Source organism: Vombatus ursinus, unplaced genomic scaffold (genome assembly GCF_900497805.2).
Source record: "Vombatus ursinus unplaced genomic scaffold, bare-nosed wombat genome assembly UNPS02001287.1, whole genome shotgun sequence".
NCBI lineage: Eukaryota > Metazoa > Chordata > Mammalia > Diprotodontia > Vombatidae > Vombatus > Vombatus ursinus.
In genome coordinates this window covers 1,206,219-1,220,736 of record NW_020941065.1, presented here as the reverse complement: position 1 = coordinate 1,220,736, position 14,518 = coordinate 1,206,219, and the positions used below count along the sequence as shown (strand labels likewise).

Below are 14,518 nucleotides of genomic sequence, written 5' to 3'. Positions count from 1 at the left end.
AAGCTCTAGGGACCGACCCCGAGAGGGGAGAGGGGCAGATCTCGAGGGCAGTCGGCAGGGGGCGTACGTGAGGAGGTTTGGGGGGGGTTACCATAGGGGGAGGAGAGATCTCCTGAGCCCGCCCCCTCCTCCGCCCTTCCCTCTCCTGCCCCGTACCACGCCCGCCCGTTCTGCGCTCCAGCTGGCCCGGGTGGGGCGCGGGGGGCGGGCCGAGGGCGGTGCTCGGGGAGCGCGGCGCTGGCTGCGATGCCTCCTCCTTTGCTCGCTGCCACTCTCCCGAGCCACCTGTAGAGCCGAGGCAGCCGTTGGTTTCTCCCCCACCCCCCACCCCCACCCCAGGACCGCTCCACCCCCTACCCCTCGCTCCTGCGGGAGCCCCCCGCACACCCCTGCTCCCCATCCCAGCTCCGCAGCGATCTGCTCCCCCTCCTCCCCGCTCCCGCAGACTGGGGCTCGGCTCTCTGGACATGTAGCAGCCGCGACGGCGGCGGCCCTGGGACAAGCAGCCCCCTGCCTATGCTTCCCGGCCTCCAGCCGCACCCCCAGCGCAAAGTTAGACTATGGCTCGGAACATCTCTCTGAATTTTCGCGTGGTGGAGGGCCGGGACCTGCCAGCCAAAGACGTGTGAGTCTCCCTTCTCCCCGGCCGCCCCATTTCTTTCTGCTCCTCCTCTCCGATTTTTTTGGGGGGGATGAAGTCAGTCAAGCATTTCATACGCGCCTATTACGTGTCTGACACTGTGCTGGGCACTGGAGGCTCCTTAGTACGCCCCCCCTCCCCCGTCCTCAATCTAGGTGGGAAACCCTGGAGGAAAGCAACCTGTCCCAAGCACAGCCCCACCCTTGCCCCTGCAGAGGCTGTCTACTGTCCCAGAAGTTTGGGGGAACGGGTCGTGCCAGCTTTGACCTCCCCAGACCCTATCATTGTCTCCCCACCTCTCCTCTTTTTTTCCCCCTGTGTTCTCCCAGCCGGTCCAGGCAGATGGCTTCTCATTCTAGGCTGTCTTAAAATTAGGGCATCTCTGCTCAGACAGTCCTGGGGGAGGGAGTTGTGGAGTTTGAGCTGAAGCTTTCCCATAGGGCTTCGAGGGGAGGGGGGCGTAGAACAGCGGTGCAGAATAGATCCCCTTTGGGAGTTCAGCTTCAACCTGCCTGGGGCATTGGCAGAAGGGTAATGGCTCTGGAAGGGAGATTAGAGGTTGTGGGCATGTGGGCATCCTCTTCTGTGCCTTAGAATCTTGGGGTGAGCTCCCCTTGACAGGGAGCTCTTACCCCCACGCTCCTCCGAGGGCCCTGGAGTCAGTTAGATGTCATCCCTAGTCCCCACCCTATGCTGGCTGGTCAAGTCTGTACTGGTGAGGCATGGGGGTTCTGTCCTTAGCAGTAGGCAAATCTCACCTTCTCCTAGGGTTCCCAGCTAGGTTAAGCCTCTTTTGGGAAGAAGAGACAAGTAGCCTTTCATCCTGTTCCTTTCTTAGACTGGGCCTCAGGACTCCAGGGTATATCTGGTCACCTTGGCTTCAGGTGTTGTGGGAGGAGGTGGGTCAGCGATTGGCCCATGCTTGGTGTGGTCTGATTAGGACAAGAGACCCTTTGCTCTAGAGCGTCTATACTCCTTGTTCCTATGATATGGCCCCTTTTCAGAGGCATTGAGTCAGCACAAATCTGGAGCACAGTCTCCACCCCCCTCCCCATAGGGCTCGCCTTTATCAGGAAAGGGACTCTGCCTGTGATTCCGCCTGAGGATGGATGCCCCGTGGAGGAGATTGGTGACAGAAGTAGGCAGGCTGAGAATCCCTTTGAAGTCACTGGGGGTATTTCCGCAGTGGTTTGGGGGTTATGGACAGACCTCCATTTTGGAGCAGCCAGACCAATGTGCTTGGAGTCAAGGGAAACCTGGGTTTCGAACATTGGACTTGGAATCAAGAGACACCTATGTTTGTATCTTCAATCAGTCAAGTCAACAAGCATTTATTAAGCACTAGGGATACAAGGAAAAGGCAGCTGTGTGGCAAAGTGGACAGAGTGCTGGGTTTGGAGTCAGAAAAACTCATCTTCCTGAGTTCAAATCTATCCCTCAGACACATACTAGCTTTGTGACCCTGGGCAAGTCACTTCGCCTTTAATGCCTCAGTTTCCTCATCTGTAAAATGAGCTGGGGTGAGAAATGGCAAACCGCTCCAATGTCTCTGCCAAGAAAACCCCCAATGGGGTCAAGATGAGTTTGACACAACTGAAATGACTGAACAACAACATAGGAAGACAAAGAAGGAAACAGTATTTGCTCTCAAGGATTTAACATTCTGACAAGATTATGTATCAGTATGTAGCATGACTATTAAGGGAGTAAGTACAAATAAGTTGAAAGCCGTTAGCTACAAGGTAGTTTGGGAGGGAGGGCAGGCACCAGCCGTTGGAGGGATTGGGAAGGGCCCCATGAAGAAGCTGAGGCTTGAGTTGTGCATTAAGGGAGGAGAGCTTTATGAGGAAGAGGCAAGGAGGCAGGGCATTCCAGGTATGTGGGATGGCCAATGTAAAACCACAGATATGGGAAGTGTAGTGTTGTATTAGAGGAGTGCAGAACAGGTCAGTTTGGCTGGATTGCAGGAGGGAGGGTAATGTCTAATGAGTCTGCAAAGGTAGTGTGAGGCCCTTATCTGTGAACCGGGGATAATAATATCAGCAGTACCTGGCTCACAGGGTTGTTATGAGACTCCAGGGAGAAAATGGATGCGAAAAGCTTTTTAAAATGTACAAAGTAAAATGCAAATTCCAGATTTCAGTATTAAGTATGTCACAGCTGTTTTCTCTTTTAACCCTCTCTCATATTGGGGAAACTGAGGCATGGAAAGGTTAACATGTTGGCATGTCAGAGAACCTGCCCTGCCCTGGAGTGCCCAAACCTGTCTTCTTGCTCACTCGCAGGCTCGTCTCCCGAGGGGTTTGGTGCCAGGAGACATTACTGCCCACATTGCTGGGGTGTAGTTGGTGTGCGTTTGTGTGTGTGTGTGTGTGTGTGTAAAATGCATCAGGATATCTGACTTTGGCTCTGGTTCTCTTCCCTGGGTACTTTGATTTAGGAGTTTAACAAGGAAACTCTGAACAGAGCCACCAGGATGGGGGAGAGCCCCTGAGCTTTTCCAGGCAGGTGGAGGAAATGAGGAAGTTCAGCTTCTCCCAGAACCTTGTGTCCTAATCCTGTTCTACCCACACTTTCCTGGCAGAGAAATGCCATCCTTTCTCATGGATCCAGATTAGTCCCAGAGAAAGGTCCCATATATTGGAAACTCCTTGGTGGGGTGGGGAAGGGAGTGGTCCCCCCTAGTTCTGGGGCTGACCTCAGAAGCCATATTTGACTCAGACCCCAACTTCTTTGTCTCAAAGTACCAAAGCCACTTCTGTTGACTCAAATGCCTATTTCTTTGGCTGCTTGGAAATTGGTCTAGGCACCTAGTATCCCCTTTTTTCCTGGGCAGAATTTTGAAAAGAAGAGAAGCACTGGTTTGGAAGTCAGGACCTCTGGGTTCTAGTCCTGAGGAGATTCCTGGCTCTGGCATCAGAGCCTGGGTTCAAATCCTGCCTCTTATGCTTGCAACATTTGTGTGATTTTGGGCAAGTCATTTAGCTCCTTTGGGTCTCAGTTTCCTCATCTGTAAAATGGGAGGCAGAGTTGGACTTCTGAGGTTCCTTCCAGCTCTAGACCTTGAAATCTTCTGTGGGGCTTGGTTCAAGTCCCTTCTCTGAGCCTTAGTTTCCCCTTCTGTAAATAAAAGGTTGGACTACATGATTGTTAAACTCTGATATTGATGGTTTTTTAAAGGACCCCTTCATTTTTCTCCAAACTTGAAGTCGTGCGGTAGGTTTTTGGGCAGAGTGACCCCTTCCAAAGGGGTTTTGGGGAAATTTGGGCTGGACTAAGGACAAGAAGCTGATATGACCTCATTCTGAATTGTGACTGCTGTCTGCTTCAGACAAACTCTCTTTCACTGCCTCAGTTTCCCCAGTTCTGAGCCAAGAATGACAAGCCTCTTCCCCTACTTTCCTCCCCCCTTAAACTTGCCCCTGAACCTGTTCTTCATCTTGAAAGCATCATCCAGAGGAAGAAGGAATTCTGTGGGTCCCCAAGGGCTTTGCTGATCTTTGCTATCTCGGGAAATCTTTCCTTTTCTACCACTATTTGTAAAGTTGTTTCAGTCACGTCCAACTCTTGGTGACCCCATTTGGGATTTTCTTGGCAGAGATACTGGAGTGAGTTTGCCATTTCCCTCTCCAGTTTACTTTATAAATGAGGAAACTGAGGCAAATAGGATTAAGTTACTTGCCCAGGGTCACACAGCTAGGAAGTGTCAGAGTGTGATTTGAGCTCAGGAAGATGAGTCTTTCTGACTCCAAACCCAGTGCTCTATCCACTGTGCTAGCTAGCTGCCACCATCTACAGATGGGGAAACTGACGTACAAGATGGGATATCTGCTGATTCTTTCAGCACTAGGGTCTCCTGGGTGAATATGGCTGCCTTCCTATTCTAAAACTTTTCAGCTCTGAAAGGCTACTTTGAAAGGAGTTTGGTCCAGGATTGATCCAGAGGTCTCTGAAGAAAGACCCGATGTCAGATAGCCTTACTGGACATGTGAAAAGTAGGAGGGGGTAGGTTGTAGTTGCCTTTCCCACAAATAGAGAGTAGGAGGGCCCAGTCCCCATTCCTGTGGGAAAAGCTAAGAGGCCAGGTTCAGGGCAGATCGCATCCTGCTAAGTAGGCACTTTCCCTGAGTGACATCGGACCACCCCTATCTGATGGGAGCCTGATAAGGACCCTTCCTCACGTCAGCAGCCTTGAGGGTGAAGAGTTGACTGGGAGGGGGGTAGCCTTCCCAGAGAGGGATTCAAGGGGCAGAATGTTGGGAGGTCAGTACAAGGGCACCTGGGAAAGCACTTTGCTTACGGGATCCCCAGCCCAGTCTCAGCCCTCCCCCAATGGACTGACTGAAACACTGAGGCAGAAGGGAGAAAAACTGTTCATTCAGTGAAAAGGAGGCTATAAGTCAGGAGGGGAATTCTGATCCAGTGTGCTGACATGAATGCATAAGTCCCACAGACATTGAATAAAATGGGGCTTAGTTGAAGAGATTGGGGATATTAATGGTAATTACTCAGAGGATCATAGATCCAGAACTGGAAGGTTCCTTAGAGGTTGTCTAGTCTAAATCCCTGAGGTTAAGTGACTTGCCCAAGGTCATACAGCTGGAAAGTATCTGAGGGGCAGCTAGGTGGTGCAGTGAATAGAGCACTGGCCCTGAAGTCAGGAGGACCTGAGTGCAAATCTGGCCTCAGACCAAACACTTGACACTTACTAGCTGTGTGACCCTGGGCAAGTCACTTAACCCCAATTGCCCACAAATTAAAAAAAAAAATTAAGAAAAAAAGAAAGTATCTGAATCCGGATTTGAACTCAGGTCTTCCTGACTCTAGGACCAGTGCTCTAGGCACTGTGCTACTTACCACAGTGGTACACATTCACTGTGGAGTCAGAAGACCTGAGTTCTAATTCCACCTCTGACTTAATACTGCCAGTGCTTGACACAAGGTTGAATTGTAATCAGTTTTTGATTGATTCCTCCTTGTGTGACTTTGCACAAGTCACTTCACTTTCCTGGGCCTCAGTTTCCTCATTTGTAAAATAGGGAAAGTAACAGCCCACATTCCCAGGGTTATTGACATGAGAAAACCTTAAAGTGGGCTAGCTATAAGGGCTAGCTATTAATATGGCTCAGGATTTACAAGGCCCTTCGGTCTTTGCGGTCCCATGAGGGTAAGGCATGCAGGTATTATTCCCCGATTTTTTTTTTTACTGAGTCCTGTGCTTTCCTTGGCGGGCAGTGATGCTTCCAGGCAGGCACTGGTTCTGACAGTGTGAGCCAGTGCATGTTCTGACGTTTATGTTGTCAGAGAGCTGACCGAGTGGTTAAGTCACTTGCCCAGGGTCATGGAGCCGGTCTGTGTTGGAGGTGGAACTTGAATCCGGGTTTTCCTGCCTCCCAGGCTGATGCTCTACCCAGGTCACCATGCTGTGTCCCCATCTTGAGGACCCTGAAACTCAGAGAAGGAAGTGACTCCCTCAAGGTCACCCAGTAAGTGTCCCAGTGGGGCACTAAGTGAGCCCTCCAGCCCCCCGGCTAAGGGAATGGGCCAGGGAACCAGATCAAGCGATGGGATGGGGAAGCAGTGTTAGGGAAGAGGAGTCAGGATCTGACATCGGCAGGTCAGAGCGCAGGAGGCTCTGGAAGGTTTGGGAACGAAGCGGAGAAGGCTGGAGCCACCAGCTCTCAGCAGCCTTGACTTTGTTCATCGTTCAGTCATTTCAGTCACGTCCGACTCTTTGTGACCCCCTTTGGGGTTTTCTTGGCAAGGATACTGGGGCGGTTTGCCATTTCCTTCTCCAGCTCATTTGACAGATGAGGAAACTGAGGGAAATAGGGTTAAGTGACTTGCCCAGGGTCACACAGCTAGAACATGTCTGAGGCTGGATTTGAACTCAGGTCCCGCTGATTTCCAGGCTTGGTGCTCTATCCACTGCACCACCTAGCTGCCCCAGCCTTGGATTTGTCCCAATCATATTTGTTCTTTCCTGATGGGCCAGTCCTCAGCTCCTTCAGAAGATCGTAGGATCCCTTGGGCCACTAGGGCACCTATTTGACTATGGCCTTTCTCCTCTTTCCTCCCTACTCCCAAGGGCTGGTCAGATGGTGCTGGGTCGAACTGTAATAAAATGTGGTTATAGGCCAGCTTGGGGGTCAGGATCAGGAACACCTAGAGTCTTTCCCCAACATCTGATGCGTGAAATGTCTTTATAGGTTCCCCTCCCCAGAAGAAGCTCACAAGGGGAGGACAATACTTAAGCCAAAGGAATTCATCCCAAATAGTGGAATTTTGGGAATTGGTAGGAAGCTGTTTGATGGTTTTCCTTAAAACTGATATTGACTCTCTAAATGGTCCTTCTTGGTCAAGGACTCTTAAAGTCTTCTCCTGAAGCTTCACCTGGACAATGAGAGTCATGGGTATTATTACCACAGTGCCTTGGTTTCCCCTTTATGGAATTGGGTAGTTAATGTTGGCCTCCAGTAGAAAGATTTTTGATGCCTAAGGATCATAAAATTATAAATCCAAAACTGGAAGAAATCTCAGAGTCCATGTAATTAATAAGCATTATTAAACACCTACTATGTGCCAGGCATGGCGCTTAGCTCTGGGGATACAAATAAAGGCAAAAATAAACAAAACAAAACAAAACAAAAAACACCAGTCCGTGCTGTCAAAGAACTCACAGTCTAATGAGGGGAGACAGCGTGCAAGCAGTCATATACGCCCCAGATATGAACAGGATCAATTGAGGGTAGTCCCAGGGGGAAGCTGGGTGAGGCAAACAGGGGTAAGTGACTTGCCCAGGGTCCGCCCAGCTAGTAAGTGTCTGAGGCTGGATTTGAACTCAGGAAGGTGAGTCTTCCTGACTCCAGGTCCAGAGATCTATCCAATTCCGTACCTAATTGCCCACACCTGGCACATAGTAGGTGCTTAATAAATATTTATTGATTGATTGCTCTAGCCAAGCTGACCTATTTGCTATTCCTCACACCCTGTGTGCGAGAAGCTATCTCCCATCTCCTTGCTTTTTCACAGGCTGTGTACCTCATGCCTGGAAGGCACTCTCTCCTCTTTGAATCCCTACCTTCCTTTAAAGCATAGCTCACATGCCATCTCTTACCTATCAGGCCTTTCCTGATGACCTCCCCTCCCACTACTTACTAAGTCAGTCCCACCCATCACATTTCATATAGCTTGTATTTATTTATCTGTGAACATGTTGTTTTTCCTCCAGTATATATGATTCTCAAGGGTAAAGGATTGTTTTATTTTTGTCTCTATTCCCAGGACCTGGAGTACTGGCAGGCTTCATAAATACTTGAATAGATGAGGGCAGTTTAAGTGGGAAGGGGCATTCTTTTTCATGCTTGGGTAGGTCCCTTCCAACTTTGAAATTCTGTGATTTGCCCTGGCTCGTGTCAGAGGTAGGTTTTGAGCCCAGGTCTTCCTGACTGCACTCTGCCAGTGCTCTGTCCACTATGCCCCAGGCAGCAGCCCTTCTATGGAGGTGATACTGTTCAATATTTGTCGTGGTTGAAAAAGTCATCCCTTCAACCAGCCTTAGCTAATTTGGTCCCTGGATGACAGAGAGCTGGCTTTGCCACTGAGCTACCTGTGTGAGAGACCTTGGGCATGTCATTTTACCTTTCTGGGACTTTGTTTGCGCATCTTTAAAATGAAGGGGTTCAACTAGGCAGCTTCTGTGATTCCTTCCAGGGCTAGGTCTACAATCTTATGATTTGGGATTGAATCCTAGGTCAGCTTTGTACTTTCTGTGTGTCCCTGGGCAAATCAATCAACCTCTCTGGTCCCCAGTTTGTTCATCGATATAATAGCTAACATTTTTATAGTACCTGCTATGTGCTAGGCACCATGCTAAGTGTTTTACGAGATTATTCTCTCATTTGATTCTTAAAACTACCCTGGAAGGTAAGTGCAATGATTATCCCTATTTTACAGCTAAGGAAACTGAGGCAGATAGGGGTTAAGTGACTTGCCCACAGCTATTTAGTATCTGAAGGAGGATTTGAACTCATGTCTTTCTGACTCCAGTCCTGGTATTCTATTCACTGCACCGCCTCCCTGCTTGTGAAATGAGAGGGCCAGACCACATGACGGATGAGCTCCCTTCCATCTGATGCTATCTATGATAATTAACTCATGATTAGCACAAGAAAAAAGAGGGAAAAAAAGAGCAAAAAGAAGAAAAAGGGATTTTACATGATAACTTAATTATATATTTAGAAGGAATAGTAGAATTCCAATTTCATGTGTGATCATCTTTTTAATTGTATTATGTTATGGAAATGCTTGTTTTAGTCCATAAATTAAAAATAAAATAAATACATGTGAAAAAAACTATTAGCACAGTGTTAAGTATTTAATAAATGCTTTTTGCTTCGTTGCTTCATTCTTTCATCCATCTCGTTGAAAGGAGTGAGGATTCTAAGAGGTAGTTCGTTCTTAGCATGGACAGGGTCAGTCAGTGCAAAGTCTCGGGGATGGGAGACAGTCAACTGTATGTGAAGATCTCTAAGCAGCGTCTAACTGTAAACAAAAATCAAAGCTTCAGCAGCTATTAACAATGTGGTGCTCTTTCACAGGTCCGGCAACAGTGACCCCTACTGCATTGTCAAGGTGGACCATGAGGTGGTAGCCAGGTAAGCATGTTGGAAGCTGCCCAGCCAAGGCTCTGTAAGGGGGGGTCGGGGGGCCCGCCCTGCCCCGGGCATTGGGCATACCTCTGTCCTCTGAGGTTATTGACCTACACTTGTGACTTTTCTAGGAAAATGGCAACTCATTCTCTTTTTATTAAATGCCTTTTTAATAGATGAAAAGCCCTATGTTAAATACTAGAACCTGGTGTTTAAGGACACTAAGCCTTAAAGAGTTACTTGGGGCAGGGGCCTTGGATTCTTGGGTTCTATTCCTAGCAAATTTTAGAGTCCAAAGGTCTGGGTTGAAACTGTAGTATTACTGTTTCCTGCCTTTCTACCTACCATTTAGTAGCTGTGTGACCCTGGGCAAGTCACTTAACCTGATTTACCTCAGTTTCCTCATCTGTAAAATGAGCTGGAAAAGGAAATGGCAAACCACTCCTGTATCTCTGCCACAAAAACCCAAATGGATTCATGAAGAGTTGAACATGACTGAACAACAATAACTTTTGTGACCTTTACTAAGATCATTTCCCCTTCTGGGCCTCAGTTTCTTCTGCTGTAAAATGAGGGGGTTAGACTAGTAGCCTGTGGGTCCCTTCCAGATTTAAAGCCCATGAGCCCCACATGGGGCATATGACCCCTGTCTTGGCTCTTTGGGGAGCTCCTGGATGTGGCTTTGGTGGGAGCAGGGCTTGAAGGGTTTGATCCAGTCTCCATCTCACCCATCCCCGTGGCTCCATACCTTTCTGATGCCTCTGACCTCCTCCCAGCACTGATTCACCAGCTGCCAGGGCTCCTGCCTGCTACCCCTCCCTGTGTCATCTCCTAATTCCCAGGCTGATCTGGTTCCTTCCTTCCCCACCCTCAGCTCTGCCCATGCTAGGTGTGCGTGCGTGTGCGTGTGCTCGTGTGTGTGTGTGTGTGCGTGTATGTGTGTGCGTGTGTGTGCGCGTTTGTGCGCGTGTGTTTGGGTGCTCCTGCTTGGGTGTCCAGCCCCTCTCTTTCACCCTCAAGGACAGCAACTGTGTGGAGAAACCTGAATCCATTCTGGGGGGAAGAGTACACCCTGCACCTGCCACTGGACTTCCATCATCTGGCCTTCTATGTTCTGGATGAAGACACCATTGGGTGAGGGCCCCTCTGGGGTGGTCTCAGGCAGGGCCAGGGACTGCCCAGCAGCAGGTGGTCTTGGCAGGAGCCTGAGGATGATGGCTCTTCTCCTTGGGCAAAGCCCTGTTTGGCTCTTAGAATAATAGATAGCAAAGCATTAAAGTAGGAAGGCATCTGAGAGTATAGTCAGGAAGGCCTTCAGAATACGGCATGTCAGAGCTGGAAGGGCCCTTAGAACAGGGAATGTTAGAGCTGGAAGGGCCCTTAGAACAGGGAATGTGAGAGCTGGGAGGGGCCTAAAAGAATATTTGAGAAGGAAGGAAACTGAAGCCAGTAGAGAAGAAGGGATTTATCTAATATCACACAATGAGCCAGTAGCATCTTGTCTTCTGTTGTTCTGCCCATGGTGAGAAACTGAATCCGTTTCCTCATCTGTAAAGTGTTGGGGTTGGACTTTCTGAGGTCTCTTCTAGTTTTATCTCCTACGATCCTCCTTTGGTGGGGAGGACCAGCCATTCCAACGGGCCAGGAGACGGCAGAGTGACCTCTCAGAGTTCTAGATGGGCAGTGCCCAAGCAAAGTGACCACAGCAAGTGTGATTAAATCCTCCCCAAAGAGGGGTCCAAGACCTCCATTGTCCACTTGGCCTCACAGACAAGGGTTTAGAACGAGCAGGTTGGTCGCCCCGTTCTTCCCTGCTCCCTGTGGATGCTCACTCCAGGTATCCCTCACCATGTTCCCTGCAGACACGATGACATCATTGGCAAGATCTCACTGAGCAAGGAGACCATTGCAGCAGCAAGCCCCCGAGGTGAGGATCAGGGGCCTGATGGGAGCTTGTCAAGGTCGCAGATATGGGGAATGGAGCCTAAGGGCCCAGAGGGCTCTTAGAACATAGAATGTCAGGGGTAAGAAGGGTCTTAGAACCTTGGGAGGGCCCTTAGAACATAGAATGTGAGAGGCCAGAAGGGTCTTAGAACCTTGGGAGGGCCCTTAGAACATAGCATGTCAGAGCCAGCAGGGGTCTTAGAACCTTGGGAGGGCCCTTAGAACATAGCATGTCAGAGCCAGCAGGGGTCTTAGAATGTCAGGGCTAGCACGGGCTCAAGAGCACAGACTATCAGATCTGAGAGGGGTGTTAGAACAGAGAATGGTGCCACCTCTGGTTGGCACTTTGAGGTCCTTAGTGCCATGGGGAAAGATACATCAGAGTCCAGCTGGGCGATGGTGTTCATTCTGACCTTTTCTGCTGCCAGGGATTGATAGCTGGCTCAATCTGAGCCACGTGGACCCAGATGAGGAAGTGCAAGGGGAGATCCACCTAGACGTCAAGCTGTTGGCGGAAGCCCAGGGACCTCGGCTCCGCTGCCACATCATTGAGGCTCGGTATGGTCCCTGATGTGGGGGGGGGGGCAGGTGGAGCTTCCTTGTCTCTGGGGGATAAAGTGGACATAGTGAGAAAGAGGGAGGTTGGGTGTGTGAGTGGGCCTTGGCATTGGAGGACTCTTGGTGAAATTTGTCTTCCCCCGCTGCTTCTGTTGAGGCACCCTGAGATTGGGAAAGGTTATGGGCAGTTGGAAGTGGGTGCTAATGAGTGGGCGGCTGGTGCAGAGGAGGCAGCATGGCCTCATGCCAGCCTGGGGGGGGCTTGCCAGTGCTGTCTTTCTCTGACTCATCCCCAGCCTAGCATCGTGAATCAGCTGTGGCCACTCTTGGAAACAGCCGGCTAGACCAGCTGTCTCTTCCCCAACAATCTCCAACTCAGGCCATCCTGCTTTCCACCCTTTTTCCTTCCTCCCTTCCCTCCCTCCTTCCTGCCTTTTTTCCTTTGGGAATTGGGACAGAGAAGCCAGCCCCTCCTCCCCTTGGGATCATTCCCTCCCACCCCCACCCTAGGAGTCTCTGTTCTCTCTGCAGTGTAAAAGGGTGACCTGTGCGTGACAGATTGTGGCATGGAGGAGGGGAAGCTGTTGGCTGCCAAGAGCCTCTGTTGTGCCCCTCAAGGCTCATGGGACCTTGGCAGGAGTGTCCTAGGCAGCTCTCCAGTGTCCTTATATGCCATCTGATATACTATCCTGTGTCAGAAGAATCTTTTCATAGGGTCACAGGAATCTAGAACTGGGGGAGGGGGACTTAGAACCTGGAATGTCAGAGCTAAGAGAGACCTTAGAATATGGAATGTCAGAGCTGGGAGGGACTTTAGGACATGGAATGTCAGAGCTGGGAAGGAGCTTAGGACAGGGAATGGCTAAGCTGGGAGGGGCTTTAGGTCTTGGAATGTCTAAGCGGGAATTAGAACATAGGATGTCAGAGGTGGGAGGGACCTTAGGGATAACTTTCATTTTAAAGATGAAGAAATTGAGTCCCACAGTTGGAAGTGATTCACTCAAGGGTCATTCAACTGGTCACTGGACAGCCAGGAACTGAACTCAGATCTTTTGACCTCATGCCTTGTGCTCCTTCCCACACCCAATGTTACCTCTCAAGGAGTCTGTAGTCTCCAGGCGGGGCAGAGATCTGAAGGGGGTTGCTGCAAAATGATCAGAAAAAGCCCAGGCTTTTGGCACGTTCTACATTCTAGTCCGTGAGTGCACTCTGCTTTGGGAAGGTTCTCCAGTGAGCTAATTGGGTCAGGAGAACCAGGAAGAGCACCTGAGACATAGCTGGCCCCCTGGCAAGGTGGAATCTGTTGTGTCACGTCTAGAAAACGACATCGCCTTGAGAAGGCTCGTCTGCCATCAGTGGGAGAGCCACGGGTCTTGGAAGCCCTGAGCTCTGAGAGTCCATGCCCGTGCGGACTGGTCCATTCCTCTCTGTTCTGTGGCCTCCAGCCACGTGTCCAGGGTTGTGGATGGCTCAGTGCAGGCCATCTCTGTTCCTGGAAGTATACCTGCTAGGGCACCTTCAACTGCAGCGGGTGCAGAGAATGTCTGTGTTAATGAAGGATGCCACCTCCTTCCCATGTTTCCTCATACACGCTTAGTCACATCCCCACCCGTTTTCACTCCCACAAGAACTCACTCAACCCCACTCCCTCTACTTCTAGCTAGATGTCACAGCAGATAAGAGTACTGGACTTGGAGTCAGAAAGAGCCGAGTTCAAATCCAAGCCCCACTGTAGCTGCTGGCTCTAAGATTCTAGGCAAGCACTTCATTACTCAGCCTCAATGTCCTCTTCTGTGAAATGGGGCTAATAATAACACCTATCTCATAGAGTTGTTTTAAGGTGCAAATGAGATAGCATATGTGCAGTGCTTTGTAAACCTTCAGGTGCTATGTACTTGCTAGTTGCTATTATTATTGATTCTAGCTTCAGGTTTGCTACCTAAAAGCACCATGATATTGGGCAGATCCTCTCTGAGCCTCGCTTTCCTTCACTGTAAGATGAAAGGAGCTAGGCTGAATAACTTCTAACATCCCTTCTATCTTTCATGCTCTGCCCTGCAGAATTTCCTTGTGTTCCTTAGGAACACAATTCATTGAGTTCCTGACTCAGCTCTTGGCTTTCCGTGGGAGCTCAGGGTCAAAGCTCTTCCTTCCCTGTGTCTCTTTCATTCCCCACCCCACTGGGGTGGGGTGGGGCAGGGGACTTGACCTAGCACTGAAGGTGGCTTTGAAATCATTTGGACATAAGGCACAAGACTGATAGCTCTCATGTGAAGGGACCTTGAGGATGGAGAAGGGAGATGAAAATGGAGTTGGGTGCTGAGAATATAGAATGTCAGAGCTGGGAGGGGCCTTAGAACAGGGAACGTCAGGGCTGGGAAGGGCCTTAGAACATAGAATGTCAGAGCTGGCAGGGGCCTTAGAACAGGGAATGTCAGAGCTGGCAGGGACCTTAGAACATAGAATGTCAGAGCTGGCAGGGGCCTTAGAACAGGGAACGTCAGAGCTGGGAGGGGCCTTAGAACAGGGAACGTCAGAGCTGGGAGGGGCCTTAGAACAGGGAACGTCAGAGCTGGCAGGGGCCTTAGAACAGGGAACGTCAGAGCTGGCAGGGGCCTTAGAACAGGGAATGTCAAGAGCTGGCGGGGGCCTTAGAACAGGGAACGTCAGAGCTGGCGGGGGCCTTAGAACAGGGAACGTCAGAGCTGGGAGGGGCCTTAGAACA

General features: G+C 50.1%; 1 protein-coding gene across 4 annotated transcripts in view; it reads left to right on the top strand.

The window, feature by feature from the left end:
• The first annotated feature begins 446 nt into the window (after positions 1 to 446).
• The window catches only part of RASAL1 (RAS protein activator like 1), a 45,257-nt gene continuing 31,185 nt past the window's right edge, over positions 447 to 14,518 (top strand). For all 4 annotated transcript variants that reach the window (XM_027864384.1, XM_027864374.1, XM_027864391.1 and 1 more), the window contains exons 1-5: positions 447 to 625; positions 9,241 to 9,297; positions 10,312 to 10,425; positions 11,154 to 11,218; positions 11,664 to 11,793. In XM_027864384.1, the coding sequence (XP_027720185.1) occupies positions 561 to 625; positions 9,241 to 9,297; positions 10,312 to 10,425; positions 11,154 to 11,218; positions 11,664 to 11,793 (431 nt within the window). In that variant the 5' untranslated portion in view covers positions 447 to 560. The remainder of the gene's footprint in view (positions 626 to 9,240; positions 9,298 to 10,311; positions 10,426 to 11,153; positions 11,219 to 11,663; positions 11,794 to 14,518) is intronic.